We start from the raw sequence: 15,502 nt of genomic DNA on the forward strand, positions 1-15,502 counted from the left end.
ATTGTGCCACTGGAAACAGTCTCCAGCTAAGTCCAGTCTCCAGCTCAGGAAACGCTGCATGTTTTGATTTAATCCAAATGTAGTGGTTGAGGTGATTTTTCTACTCCAAGTACAAAGTTTAAGAAAAACAATTCTCATGTTTAATTCAACAGTGCATCCCTCTTAGCTTTCCCCAAAAGCTTTGGCTAATGTCTCTTCCAGCTGCAAAGAGCAACATCCATAGTTAATACTTTCCAACCTGCATGAGCCTTGATTTGGCTCAGTGGTCCCGACCTGGGGAATGAGACAGACATCAGAAAAAACGGTCTCTGCACCAAGCGTAAAATTGTTGGGCATTTGCCAAAAGGCACATACTAGCTACTATCCTGATGGTAAGCATTAGAAAATCACCAGCAACTCCAGACCAGGTTTTTGTTGGACATAAGCACAAATCACTGTCCTCTGCCTCAAGATAACAATGTCTCAATGACGTGTCTGACCACACCACGGGTGCTCCGTTGGGCGTGAATACCTTTCTTATTCAAACAACACAGGTGCAGGATGGGAAAATTGCAACTGCAGAACTCTGACACTGGCAGACACTTGTATCTGCATGTAAAAGAGAGAGCCTTTCTGGGGTCCATTATGTGGATTGTGTTGAAGGGCCCTCACATTTAAATACTGGGAATATTGTCCTGATCTACTCTCCCGTCTTTTAATGATTTTATTACGGTTTAAAAAGAAAAGATCTCATCTTCATCAAATTTCTTGGACAATAAATGTGTTTCTTAAGACGTCTCATCCACCATGTGACCTCATTTTTGTGGTCAACAGATTGTAACGTTTGGAATGCTTGTTCCTGATAAGATAATCCTTTATTTTTACGTTGATTCAAGCTGTGCTCTCCTCCATCTCAGGTGTACAAAGATGCTTTGTTATTTGAGGATACAATTAATTGATCCAGAAAGAACTGAGTGAAACTATAGTTCCTGTATATCAGCAGAGATATTACACATCATGATAAAAGATGGACTTTATTTTTAAGCTAAATTAATAGAAAAACAGTGAATACAGTATTTTTCTCAACATTATTGTTACATGAAAAGAAATGCTATTTTCTGGTTTCGTCAAGAAGTGCCATTGAGAAAGAGAATATGCTTCTTCCTTTGGATTTTAATTATTTTTTCTAAGTAGACCATGGTAGCTGAAGCAGAGAAATGTGTATACTTGAATTTCAGTTTCATACTTCAATACACTACATGTATGAGAGATCATCCCAGTTCGCCCAATCAAACAAGACTCACGATGGTAGTCTGTAATCAAAATCCCTCCACTTTTTAGAATTCAGTTTATTAGCTTGTCAGTAGATTTTCAGCATCAATACAAAGATAACAGAAAATAGATCCAGCTGAAAAATCCAGATTCAGAACATTCGCAACAAAGCAATACAGTTATGAGATTTGTCACATTTTCATGAGCCCATGAAAAACATTTTACTTATAAAATTATAACTTCATTTTTGTTTGTAATCAAATACAATTTTCCCTCCATGTGTCAGTGTTCCCAGGTCAGATTATTGGATGGATGAAGTGCTTGGCAGCATGTTTCTGATCTTTCATTTGACCAGCAGACATGTTTAACTCCCACACACAGTGGCTTCTGCACCTCTGACAGCAGTTAAACAAAGCACCATAATTACAGTGTAACAATAACTGTAAACCTTTATGAAAAAAACACCACCGTTCTCTGATGTCAGCGGTGCAGAAGTTTGCGGCGGCTGCTGACTCGTGTCCACAGGCTGCGGGCCGTCTCAGCGATGGTCACCCTGCGGGGCAGACGCAGGCTCCTCAGAGGCTCCCTGATGCACGCCAGCACCCCGGGCTCGTTGGGCTGCCCCAGGTGCTCATGGGAAATGTAGTTTATCCTCCTCAGCTGCTTGCTGTAATAGTTCCTCAGCTCAAAGAGCTCCTCAGCCGCAGTCTCGGAGATGACTGAGGTCCGGGATGGAGAGCTGGGCGCAGTGCTGACATCGGCACAAGGTTTCCTCCTCGCTCTCTGAGGAGTGGTGGATTTCCGTTTGGAACATGGTTTGACTGGACGTGATGGTGTTTTCTGACTCTCACTGACAACTGCATTATCTATTATGTTGATTTCAACCTCAATGACATGTTGGGACATGATGGACCCTGGGTTGTCCTCTTCCTCTCCATGTCCACCTGCCAACTGTTGCTTCACTTTGTCTGTCTGGCTGATTGGCTTCTGGTCCTGTTTCCTGGAGACGTTCCTCTGATCTTTAAACACTTTCTGTTTGGGTTGGGGGGAGCAGCTGCTGTCCAATTCAATGAGGTCAAAGGTCAAATCAACCTCCTCTTCGTTAACTTTAACAGCTGAAGTGTCCTGTAACCATGAAAGCCATCATCAGAGACGTGAAGCATTTAAAACTTCCTTTTGGAATAATCTAGAGCATGTGACACCTCAGTATGTCAGAATACAGTAACCATGCTCATTACTTATATATCTTCTGAAGCAACATGTAGCTACAATGACCAGACAGTTCATCCTACCTGTCGTTGCAGTGCATTTAATTGAGCATGTTAGTCAGTGTGATGAAATATTAGTGAAAGTTAGTAGTAGCATGCGTGGACAGGCTTGGGCAATACTTGACGTTTACAGGGTTGAATATTCAACAAAAGAGACTAATTCCCAGACTGTCTGACAAACTAATGCATGACCTGTCGCTATCAGTAAACTAGGCTGTTGTACATTTTGTTAACACAATGGAGTAAACTAGGGAGCAATAGACGATCACGACATCTGACTATCTGTGAAAGTGGTGCCCTGGTGGGAACCTCCTTACAGAAGTATCTGTAGGACGGGTAAAGCAACCACATTTAAACTGTAGCTACATATGTACAGTTTTAATGCGCAGGAAGTTTTCTAGAATCATGAGACTCTGAATCTAAACAGGCATAACGTTAGACTAACGGTAACCAGAGTGTGGTGTCAATTTAAAAAAAAAAACAAATTAAAAAAGCAATTACAGGTTGTTGTGCCAACAATGTTTTATTGCCCAAGCCTGCAGGGTACGAGTGATTATGGTGTGTTCAGACAAAACGTGCAGCAAATCTTTCTCACAGCGCGGCTCCATACAAAGTCAATGCAAATGCATGAATAGCCACGTATGTGTCTGTTAAATAAATAAAAATGATATGTCACCAAATGCTAGTAGCATGACATTCTCCAGACTGAAGGACAAACCTATTGTTGCCATCTTTGCGCATCAGAAGTTGTATGCTAAAAATTTTGTACTTAAAAAAAAAAAAAAGGAGAGGACTCAGAGAGGTTTGTATTCAAAATCAGGTTAGCATTAGCTGCCCTCCCTGGTCCCTACATACTCAAAACCAGCAGCCACACTATGTAAAAATTCACTTTGCATTTGGTCTGAACACATCATTAGATGATATCATGCTTATTAATATACAAATCATGAAGCTTTTCATTAAGTATCAATTACATAAAAACAAATTTTCAGGGATCATCAGTCCTCCATCACCCAATCAGTCTGACCCAAATGTAGAGAATGAAGTACAGGTCTGGACAGTTAATGCCAAAAGAAGCAGCAGTGAACAGAGAAAAGAATGATGGACTGTACTTTGCCAGGGACTAGGGGAGGGCTCTCTTGGTTCTCTTGGACACAGGGGCATCTCCAGCACTTTGAACTGATCTCTTTCCCTCTTTGGCTTTGCCCTGGACACTCGCAGCTTTTACCTGCAGGTCATTAACAACAGTCTTTACCTGAGAGGGTTCACAACTACATGGAGTAGATGAAGGAACACTACAGGGGAGGACATTGGACACTCAGGTCTGGACAAGGATGTACATATATCAGTATCTTCCATGGTATCACTGCATGAGCTCAGGAGAGAGGTCAAACAATCCTGTCCGCTGAACTCATGTCGTCTTTCGGATTTCATGCTCCAACTTTCTACATCTGCATGGAACATTTTCATGACCTGATAAAACTTTACTCTCCTCGACACCGCTGACCAGTATTTATTGCAGTAAATTCAAGGTTAGGGCTGAAACTAGCAACCCTTTGCATTGATGCTGAGATATAAAAGGTCCCAGCAATACCACCAAAGTCAGTCTCAGCTGTCAATCATGATATTTCAGCCCCATCATCAAATAAATAATTAAAACCAAACGTATCAGAAACATGAACACTTGAAGATACTTCAGTGTGATGAGAGCTACCTAAAATGCAAAAATCATCTTTGTGGAAATTGTATTTAATGTGTGAGTTTTTTGTTTTGTCCATGTCCAATCTGCTTACATGGATGTTTTGGCTTCACTTTTGTGAGCTGCTATGTCGTTCGTCTTTTTAAACAGTAGATGGACTTGCTAATGTTTGCTCAATAAATGACTTTAATAATAGAAAAAATAATATTTACTTTAAATTATTTTAACTGAAGGATCTAGAGCTTTGAATCAAATCTCAGTTCTCTTTCATACCATCATTGCCTCCTTCACAAGATGACAAACGCTAGGAAGTGGACTTTAAGTCAAGATTATTTGTCTGACTTTTTTCGCCCAAACTTTCATGCACATAAAGTACATGGAACAAATACTTTTATCGTAATACTTTCTCATCATTTTAGTAATAGAGCTCACCATGGTGCAGAATTCAATGCCAAAAGGTTTGTACCCAAACATCAATGGATTATAAATCTAAGGGAGTAGTGATTATCATCCTCTACACCCGTGGAATCTACATGATCTGCAATGGTTCATCTATGATTAATACAGTTAGAAGACTAATGATCATTATCAGCAGCTTTGTGATGATGGTGAAGGGTTATTGTCTTCACAGAGCTAAAAATAAAGGATGTAAAACTCTGTAAAACAGGTTTTTGTATAGACCGTCTTATTCTCAGTGTACAGAGGAAAAGTGACAACATTTCGCTTAAATTTTTAAGACTTACCTTGGGACCGTTAGAGACAATGAGAAAAACATTTTAAAGTGATATTGAGAAAGGACTAGAAGGAGAAAGTGATTAGAGAGACTTCACAAAGAGAACTAAACGACTGGAAGGAAAAACATCACATTAATGAACAAACACAGGAGATAAAAAGAAAAAAAAGTTTAGTTCAGCACTAAAAAGAAGAGATCAACATCTACTGGAGTTTTATGGTCTAAAAACATTGTACAGAGAGTATGAATCAGTACAACAATGCTCCTGCTACCGTTATCTTGCTTGCAAGTTTTTTGGGGAAAGTTGAATCCCAACAAACAAGTGTTTGTTTTAAAACTCCAGTATCAGTTGAACTCTGCTTAAGATTTCACATCACTTTGCTAAAGCAGCTACTTTACTAGAAAACACAAAGTTTACAATGTTTTAATAAAAATATATATCCTGTGGCTTAAAATGGCACAAAGAACAAAAACTATTTGAACAAGGGCAGATGTTCACTTTATATAGTGGGGTCGGACAATATTATGACATTTGGAATCTATTTTTATAGTATTTATTAATAAAGATTTAGACCAGTAACCAGACAACTCACAGAAGTCAGAGTTTGTGGTCGACATACTAGCTGAAGTAGCTGATGTATAATAGTTGATAACAGTACAATGATGCTCTTCTCTGGCTAAGGTTAACTCAATGTTTGGGGGCCTCATAACGTGCGCACAAAACAGAAATGATACAAAACTTCTTATTCAAAAGTTGCAGTCTATAAAAACAAATGTGTGCACCTGTACACTAACTCTAACCCATGCGTATGAAAATTTTGGAGAAGATAAATTGGGGACACAAACATGAGGTGGTGAATTGAAGCCAGATCGACATTATCATAAAAATTTAAACTAGCAGGTTTATTTGTGCTCCTGAGGCATAGTTGTTGCATAAGAACCCTTCAGATATAAACCGATCAGATTCAATAAAATACAATTAAAGACTAACAAAATGGATCAAGTACTAGTTTTTGATAATATCTTCTAAGACTGTGCTTGTATCACCATGTACAATTTTAGTTTTCATATTGTTTTGTGTAAAATCGCTGAAGTGAACATGACAGTGCTGTAAGGCACACAGAGCGCACTGGAGACTCTGTCTAAAGCAGTAAAATTCTATTGGGTGATGCCTGGGCTAGTGTGGGGGTCTCCAAGTGTCTGTAATAGGATAAAAGCTATTCAACTTAAGGTGTGCGTAGTTTTATATATGCCATTTTCAGCACAAACTCTTTTAGTATGAATCCTAAGCACTATTCTATAAATGAGGCCCCTGATCTGTTAGCACTGAAGCTTAGTGAGACAGAAAGATATGAATAAACTCACCACAGCAAATACAGACTCTATTGGCCTCATCTTCATGCTGAGTGTATGAGTCTGGTTCGTCAACAGAGCAGCTTTGGGACCCAGCTTCATGTAGAAGTAGGTGGTGTATGGTGTGAAGCTGAAGTCCTCTCTGAACCAAAAGAGCAGAAAGGGAAGAGTTAACACACATATGTCAGAGTCTAATATGTCCCATAGAATGTCTTTACACACACAGACAATAGAAGAGGTCACCTGAGGTATCCCTGCACCAGCAGTTGCACAAGAACACCTTCAACCTGCAGCCGAGACAGTGTAGTGGTCTGAATCATCTTCCTGCGCTTAGCGTTGCCTTTCCCCATCCAGGCCTCCACCAGCTTCAGAGGAGTCAGCTTCTCATCCATAGACACTGCCAGTTCCAATATCTGCACCACCTGCCGGGCATGCTGGGTAATGTCCACAGTCGTGAAGTCTGCTGGAGTGGAGATTAGATGATGGCTCAGCTGAGTCACAAAAGACATCTCTACAAATGCTTGGCTGAAATGTCAAACACACAAGCTGGCTTCCTATTAAAATGTATCACACACGCGCACACACACGCACCTTTTGCGTTGCGGCAAGTATCACACATCTGTTTGCAGCCTTCGTCGTCCCACACCTCATCAAAATGAACAGCCATGAGGGAGCGCCGACACCTTCACACAATAAACATGATATGTTCAAATTAAGCAGTAATATCAGTTATCTATCGTCTATTGTCTATCACACAATGTGAAAGTATTGCGAAATTGCACGTGTGCAGCTGCTTTTCAGACGTGCACTGAACTCCAGTGCCTGCTGAGCCACCCTTCACCTGAATACAGATTTCTGAGTTTTTATGAATGTGTCTGAGCAGATAATCTCCTACTGTGTTGTTCATCTGTGAAAGGCAGACTTCAAAGAAAGTCTGGACCCAATTGTGAGGACATTCTCCTGAGTTCATGTCTGAAAACGGCTTTTGTGTATAACAGTGGTGTAATGATTCACCAATACCAACGTCCACAATACTGATAGATGACAAGAGAACAGTGACACCCAACCTGCTGCCACTGTTGCAGGTTCAGCACGATGAGCTCTCTCATTGCAGATTACCCGGGGCACATTCGAGTCAGCAGTGTGGAGGAAATAAATTATATTGAACTGAAGCGAGACTCAAAGATCTGGGTCCGACACCCAAACGTGGATTGAGTGTTTGTGTAAGGGTAGTGAGAGGAATCATCAAAATTCCACATGCATGGCAAGTTTGTTTGTGTCTTTGCTGTAGATTTGCATATTGCACAAACACAATGCGTTTATGTATTAATTATCTATAATTAAAATAGCTGTTTGTCTGGCATCCCCCCCAACTTAAAATATGTGTGTGTGTGTGTGTGCGTGTATCTGTGTGTGTTTACTGGTCAATATTCTGGCAGTAGTTGACCATCTTCAGCAGCTTCTGTTGACCAACGTTCTCCATCACCACCATGGTGCTGATCCTGAAGATATCAGCGAAACCAAAGTAGACGATGCAGTCTGCTGGCTGGCCGTCTCGACCTGCAGACAGCGGGAAAAGACATTTCTATCTGCAAATATACTAGAGCAGTACATAGTAGCACATGCTGTCCTGATAAGTGAGGAGCTGTGTCTCTACCTGCACGTCCACTCTCCTGGTAGTAGTTCTCGACGGACTTACTGATGGTGTGGTGGATGACAAACCTGACGTCGGGCTTGTCAATGCCCATGCCAAAAGCCACAGTGGCTACGATCACCTGGAGGACAACACAGTTGTACACAAACACACATGTTCAACTACAACACTGGCAACTTCACTATCTAAGTTGTGTTTATACAAAGTGGGTGCAGGTGTCAACTTCCTTTGACTTTTGGCTGACTTTTCATTGAAAAAATTATTTCAGTAAGTGTGTTAAACATTTTTAACTATGTACGAATCAAACTAAAATAGGTCTCCGGCAGATTGGACAGCCATTACCAAGCTGCTTGAATGTCGTGATTTGGAGAGTCGGGTGTAAGTTTGCCCACACATAATGTAGGACAGTATACAGTATTCTCATCATGAACCAAAGGACAAAGTAAAAGTTGGCCCAGTGCTCATAGAAGCAGAAATATGAGTGTCACAACCCAATACCCTGATTTTGTTGGAGGTCCACTTGCGGTGAACCTTGGACTTGTCCTCAGGGCTCATGTTGGCGTGGTAGGGATAGGCCACAATGTCCTGCTTCTGGAGTTCAGAGGACACAGATTCTGCATCCTTCTGAGAGAACACATACACAATCCCTGTGGCATGCACACACACACACAAGTAAAAAAAAAATGCTGTGTGAGTATATATTTACAATTCAAATTATCCATATAGTCTAATCTAAAAAATACTTTGGAGATTTGGACCTAGTCTTGAAAAAATGCATTACAGTAAATTATAGAAATTTCAACCATTGCCATGGTAACAAAGGTCCAAATCAGTACTCAGTGATCCTTTTTTTTTTTTACATATTAGTATTATCTACTATTATGTATAAAAAAAGAGACTTCAATCCAACATTATTTGTTATAAATGATCATTACTTACAATTTGTTATTATCAGACAAGCCAATACTGTATATTATCTGAGTTTTTTTGTGGCTCACAGCTCACAAGAAACGTTACCAGCACTGACACTGAGCGGCTTAAAAGTTTCAATAATGCTAGTATCAAAGTCCCCGAGAGCTTCAAAGCCCCAAGCCCCATTCATTACAGCAGTATTGTTTTCTGTCATACCTGACTGGTCCTTGTATCTGTCCTTGATCAGAGAGGCAATGTCACTTATGGCTGCCTCATTATCAGGCACTTTAATACGAACCTGAGAACAGAAAAAAAGTCTGATAGTGTCACATTTTCTAAAGGTGTGACATCGACTTGTTGAATCCGTTATGTTTAACAGGTGTGAGTATCAAAAGCTGTGCTAAATAAAAACTAGTTTACAGTAATTTTCTTTGATTCGTTTCTTTGATTTTCACATCACCGAACTTAAGTCAATTCAAATTGTAGCAATGAGCTAAACATGCCAATAAAAACACTTTTTAGATACTTTAACTTTCATATTTTATAAGCAGCTGAAATGCAGTATCAGGTTTGTTAGCAGATGGAAGTAGGGCCAGAGGTGTATTAAGTGTGTGTGTGTCTGTTTGTGGTTACCACCTCATAGAAGAGATTGGTTCGGTTGAAGGAAGCTGTGAGAGTGACTGGCTGTGGCACACACAGGATCTTCTCGCAGTCCTTGAGGACGCTGCTGGTTGCCGTGGCGGTGAGGCCGATCAGCGGCACTTTGGGGAACTGCCTCTTCAGGATGCCCAGCAGCTTATAATCTACAGTGAAGATAATGAATTATTGTGACACACACTAAACTGTTTTTTAATAAACCTACTATTTAATCTAAAGAAGATGACATAGGTTGTGTTTATACTAGTAAACAGGAGGCGGTCACCTGGTCTGAAGTCATGTCCCCACTGGCTGCAGCAGTGCACCTCGTCCACAGTGATACGACTCAGCAGGTTTGCATTGTAGGCTTTCTCCAAACGAGACATGAGCAGCTTGCTCTTGGCGATCTTCTCTGGAGTCACATACAGCAGCTTGAAAGGGGCCTTCACGTCAGTCATTCCAGCCATGACTGTCTTAGCATGCTCCTTGAGGTCAAAAATAGTATTTTTTTCATGTGAAAGCGGTCATTAAAAACATCCCTGTCGTCCACACTAATGAGAACAACCCTGCTTTTCACCACAAATATAGGATTTAGTCTGTGATGATTAAAGCTTCCTAAATGTATATTTTGACCTGCAATAACAATTGTTGTCCACCTGGGGGCATCGGATTCAAGTTGTAAACTCAACGACAACATATCATCCCCTTTTTTTTAATGTAGCAAACAGTTGCTTATATATACACAACCAATAATTACAGAGTGCATGCTCACCTGATGACTTAAACCCCCTACATGCTGCCCTATGTTTAAGAGCCACTCGCTGACTGTTTTTCTAACTGCAATGTATGTTGGTTTAAACCAAACTTTTCTAACAGAAAACTGCTGCCTGCTATGGCTGCAAACAACGCTATGAGAGCTGTGAGGGTGAACCAGGCAGTAAAGCTGCAGACCAGACAGCTAAACAATGAGCTAAAGCTCGCTGTGAAGCTGAAGAAATCTACAGAATCAGGCCATCATTTTCTGCAGGTTTAGCATTATGATCCAACTATTTCACATTACACATTGTTTTCATGTTGTTATTTTATATATAGCTATAATAGAACCAAAAATGTTCATTTTAGCCAATTTAATAAATGGAAAAATCCTTTTATTCTATTTTATTCATATTTCACAGCCCATGAGGTCAATGTTTTTTTTCCCAAAAATCTTTATATCAAGAGAATGAAAAACCTGTTGACACTTACAGTGTGTACTGTGGATTGTGTTTGAGTTAATCACTGAGCACAGCATGAAAACATCTTTGGACTGAAAGGTGAGTGAAAGTGAGCCAGTCATTACCTTGCTACTGGATGCATTCAGCATTACTGCTGACACATCGACTGACTTCAGGTACATGATCTGGTCCTCCATTAGGGACACCAAGGGAGTGACAACCAGTGTAAAACCTGAACACACACACACACACACACACACACACACACACACACACACACACACACACACACACACACACACACACACACACACACACACACACACACACACACACACACACACACACACCACACACACACACACACACACACACACACAATGATCTTATGAATTTTTAAGTTGTGTGTGAACTTGAGCTGTGTATGGACATTGGTTTATCTCCCACACTGTATTTGTTTGTGCATGTGTGTGTAGAGTGTAGATGTTTCAGTGTACCCTCGGAGCAGACTGCAGGCAGCTGGTAGCAGAGGCTTTTTCCTCTTCCTGTCGGCATAACCAGGAAGAGATCTTTGCCCGACATGGTCAGATTGATGGCCCGGAGCTGCAGTGGTCTGAACTTGGAGAGATGGAATGATTTCTTTAGCTCCTGCTCCACTGCCTTGGACCATGGGAAATCTAACAAACATGAAGAGAGTTGAAGAGGTCAACATACAAACCTACTGAGGCTAATACCTGTTTTAAAACAGAAATTAGTGCATGTACAGGTTTTTTAAACATTGATAAACCCGCTAAAAAGGCAATTGACTCCTTTCCCATTTATTTCTCAGTGTTTCATGTTTACCGTCACGAACACACCAACAACTGAGGCACTCTCTCACCTCACTGTGCCATGTTTCCATCAATGCCAATAGGAACTGGAACCGGTAAAAACCTGTATCTACTGCAGTGTCATTTGACCTGGCAGTGAATGCCGATTGAATCCATTTCCATTGCAGACAAAAGCCAGATGTTTAAAAGAGACTTTACTATGAAGCGATGTGTGAACAATACCTGAGCCATCGTAGCGCTGCAGTTCCTCTTTGCTCATTACAGACTGAGCTTTAGATGACTTTGAGGAAGTTGAAGATGACTGCTGCAGTAATGCATTCTTGCGAGAAGTCAGGTCAGTCTGCTTCTGCAGGAGCTCCGTGATCCGCAGCTCCACCAACTCCAGCTCAGCCTCCACTGAGGCCAGCTCTTCCTGCACAGCTGAAGAACAAACACACCAGGAATACTGTCAGCTGGCTAAATTATCCTGGTCAAGACATGCTCTCGTTTATAGTCCTACCTCTTGCAGAATCCAGATATTATAAGATACTATCAAACTCACAATGGTAGTGTAAAATTATGCAAGTGGATATATATATATATTATCTACATTATGTCAAAAAAATGTATCCAAGTTAACAGGATTTCCAGTATGGTGGCTGTTGGAATTGGGACATCAAGTGATTTGAGCAGAGTACATGGACGGCAGGTTTTCTCCCTTCTTATGTTGACAGTGTGAACATGGTGGATACTGTCAGGTCTCACACATGCACAGGTACTAATCCTCTGAGGCTCACACCTCCACAGCTAATGAGCTCTTTCTCTTTGTACCTTCCCCAGAGTCCCTTTGGGGATGTGGCAGAGTAATCTGCTGTTTGTCCCCATGATTGTCAACCTTCTCTCAGAGAGAAACAACTTCAGATTTAGCACAGAGGACCTTGTGACTGTTTACGGTCTTAGAACTGTTCGCTGTTTAATGAGGTTTAGCTCATTTCTCATGCAAATTAAAAGTGATGCAAAGCAGTTCAGTGACAAAACATCTTTTTCAGTCCGGCACCGCAAACCAAGTTTCATTTGCAAATGGGTCTTTTTCTGAAACATGTGAATAAAGCATGCAGCTGTTATTCTGTTTGAGAAAATATACCATCCAGATTGTTACTGCCGCCTAGGAGGTTATGTTTTCACCCCTGTTGGTTTGTTTGTTTGTTTGTAAGTAAGATTACGCAAATAACTACAAGATGGAAACTTGGTGGAAGGATGTGGTATGGGTCACTTTATTATTGCGAGATAGGGCATTTTCACTATTTCCCAGGGAATAATTAATGGATCTCGATGAAAAAGAATCAGGCACATTTATGAGACCGGTTTCTAAGTGTGTTCAATTTGGTGCAGCGTGATTATAATTCAGGGACCTATTGGCCCTTGGTGTGGAAATGCGCTCTACTGAGTGCATTCTAGTTTAAAACTGTCTCAATAGTGAAACTAGACAGACCTCTCCACATCACCGTCAGCCATCTTGGTTGTTCAGGAAAACACTAAAGCAGCGCTCCCATTGGGCCCTCCTCTGCCCGTCATCCTATCAAACCAGCCCCATTTTATAAAAATGCTTGTGATTGGCCTGACTGGTCTCAGGATGGATGGAAATCAGACTGGGGTCTGTTTCCCACAAGCATTGTTAGCTCCTAGGTATGTTAGCAACTTACAAAGTTGAAATCATGGGGTTTCTATGCAAGTGTTTCTCATTGGTTGGTTGACTTGAAAGGAGAGAAATGGAGGAGAGAAGAGACCCATCTGTAAGAGTGAATAACCATGAGCTTTCTGATTGGTCTGGTGTCCAGGCTGGTTCGCTATTTACATCAACACTGAAAGAATAGACCAGACTTACCATTATTACTGCTACTACCAGCCATGTTTTTCAACCAATGAGCTGACTTTCACTTTGTCAGAGATGTTGATGAGATGCGATTCCCTGTAAGACAGTGACACAAGTTCAACACGTTCCATTTTTAACTTCTGTTGCAATTCATCCACTACCCGCTGGACTTGCACCTCAGTACATCTCAAACCTTTTGCCACAATATGTGTCCTAAGGTCCTCAACAAAGCCGCTGAGGTGGACTTTTTCTGTCAGGGCTCCCACTCTGTGGCACAATCTCCCTGAGGAGATCCGTCTGGAAAATGCCTCCATATCCTCTTTTAAATCTCTCTTAATGACACATGTTATTGGTGTGCTTTCCTCGAGTTCTGATCTTACAGACTGCTAACACTTTTATAATTTTTTATTGTATCTTGTTTTAACTCTTTTCTCATCTGCAGCCCTTTTTATTTGTTGTATTTGTGCTCTAATGTGTGATTGCTTTTAATTAATTAATGTTGTTTGCCTTCAATTTTAACTTGTAAAGCACCTTGGTGCTGTATAAATTAAGTTTATCATTGTTATTATTTAATTCTCATTTCAGAAATGACTGTCCTTTTATCACTGGTGCTCCTTTAATTTTGTTATTGCTTCTTTATGTGAGCAGTTGGGTGTGTTACAATTCTTGTTCACTGTTTTACATTCAATAGTTTGATGAAAGTGAAATCTCTCTCTCTCTCTCTCTCTCAAACATTCAATAGTTTGATGAAAGTGAAAGCTCTCTCTCTCTCTCTCTCTCTCTCTCTCTCTCTCTCTCTCTCTCTCTCTCTCTCTCTCTCTCTCTCTCTCTCTCTCTCTTCTCTCTTCTCTCTCTTCTCTCTCTCCTCTCTCTCCTCTCTCTCTCATCTCCCCCCCCTCTCTCTCTCTCTCGATGTCCGCCCACATTGGGTCTGGTTCAGGGGGTTTCTTCCAGTACACGAGGCAGTTTTTTTTCTCTCCACAGTCACCAAGGTGTTTGCTCATTGTGGGTTACTACAGTGCCTAATAATTACTTATTGAATTAATTTAATCATTAATTATCATTAATTATAATCCATTATTATCAAACAAGCTAGTTTGTAGGTTAGGTTAGTTGGGTAACAGCTCTCATCTATCGTTACCAGCACTGACACTGACAGACTTACAAGTTTCAACTATGAACCCCAAAACTTCAAAGCCCCAAACAAGGTATTCTGTCCTTTCATCATATCATATATGTTGTTATTGCTTCTCTATGTGGGCGACTTTGTGTGCTTATATTCATTTTCACTGTACGGCATTCAATAATTCGCTGAAAGTGAAAGTAACAGACCGGAAAGTGAAATTCAAATCTCCAGATGATTTGATTTACTGTTAATAAGTAACAGATTCATTGTAATTTCCCTCCACAAACAGTTTGACCGACACAAGAAGTATAACAGTTACTGAAATTCAGGAAACTACTAAATAATACAAAATAACCGTAGAAGCCATGTTTTTTCCCCATTGGCCACACATTGAAAGCATCATAAGGTAAAAGCTGACTTAGTTCAGCTCAGCTCACCTGCTCCACCTAGTAGCTGTTAGCTTGATTGATGGATCTTTCAATCAACCCTGGATACTGGAGCAGTGTGTCTAACTGTATCCCCGGAGCTCGTATATATTCTCACACACGATACAATGAGAAGAAACGTCCCTCTCCACTGTGAGCTACAGTAACATCTTAAAAACTCAGAGTCAAGTGCGACACACTCACCAGCACAGACTGGGCGCAGTCCCTCTCTTCACTTCGCGGTTGCTATAGACACGGAACGAAAACTGAGCCGCTGGAATATGTACTTTCTTTCGCAGAGGGATATGTGCGGGTTAACCGCTGCCCTTTATACTGCCTGCCAGGCTGCCTTACAAATTATTCCCCTCGCTCCAGGTTTGACGCACCTTCATCCACCACAACTGCCTCTTAAGTGTTTAATATTTAGAAATCACACAATCAAGTATGTGCATGTAACCAAGGAGGTCTGCATAAGAGCAAGAGATCGTTGTATCTCAAGTCCTGTCAACGTTGCCTGACAGACCACACTCTGAACCAAATTTACCCTTC

General features: G+C 40.9%; 1 protein-coding gene across 2 annotated transcripts; it reads right to left on the reverse strand.

The window, feature by feature from the left end:
- Window positions 1-1,310: 1,310 nt before the first annotated feature.
- On the reverse strand, window positions 1,311-15,455 carry recql (RecQ helicase-like). Of its 2 annotated transcripts, XM_035147261.2 has the most exons (16): window positions 15,158-15,453; window positions 13,415-13,498; window positions 11,773-11,970; window positions 11,218-11,397; window positions 10,846-10,952; window positions 9,793-9,991; window positions 9,507-9,673; window positions 9,087-9,168; window positions 8,457-8,605; window positions 7,962-8,079; window positions 7,726-7,864; window positions 6,896-6,987; window positions 6,548-6,764; window positions 6,317-6,446; window positions 3,632-3,747; window positions 2,236-2,376 (listed from the first exon to the last, which is right to left on the reverse strand). In XM_035147261.2, the coding sequence occupies exons 2-15, from the start codon at window positions 13,437-13,439 to the stop codon at window positions 3,643-3,645; spliced, it is 1,908 nt and encodes a 635-aa protein (XP_035003152.1). In that variant the 5' UTR covers window positions 13,440-13,498; window positions 15,158-15,453; the 3' UTR covers window positions 2,236-2,376; window positions 3,632-3,642. The 2 variants fall into 2 exon arrangements, with proteins under 2 accessions (XP_035003153.1, XP_035003152.1); XM_035147262.2 differs by lacking the exon at window positions 3,632-3,747 and having other exon boundaries at window positions 1,311-2,376; window positions 15,158-15,455.
- Between the last annotated feature and the right edge of the window lie 47 nt (window positions 15,456-15,502).

The sequence above is a fragment of the Hippoglossus stenolepis genome, chromosome 22, assembly GCF_022539355.2.
Source record: "Hippoglossus stenolepis isolate QCI-W04-F060 chromosome 22, HSTE1.2, whole genome shotgun sequence".
Lineage (NCBI taxonomy): Eukaryota > Metazoa > Chordata > Actinopteri > Pleuronectiformes > Pleuronectidae > Hippoglossus > Hippoglossus stenolepis.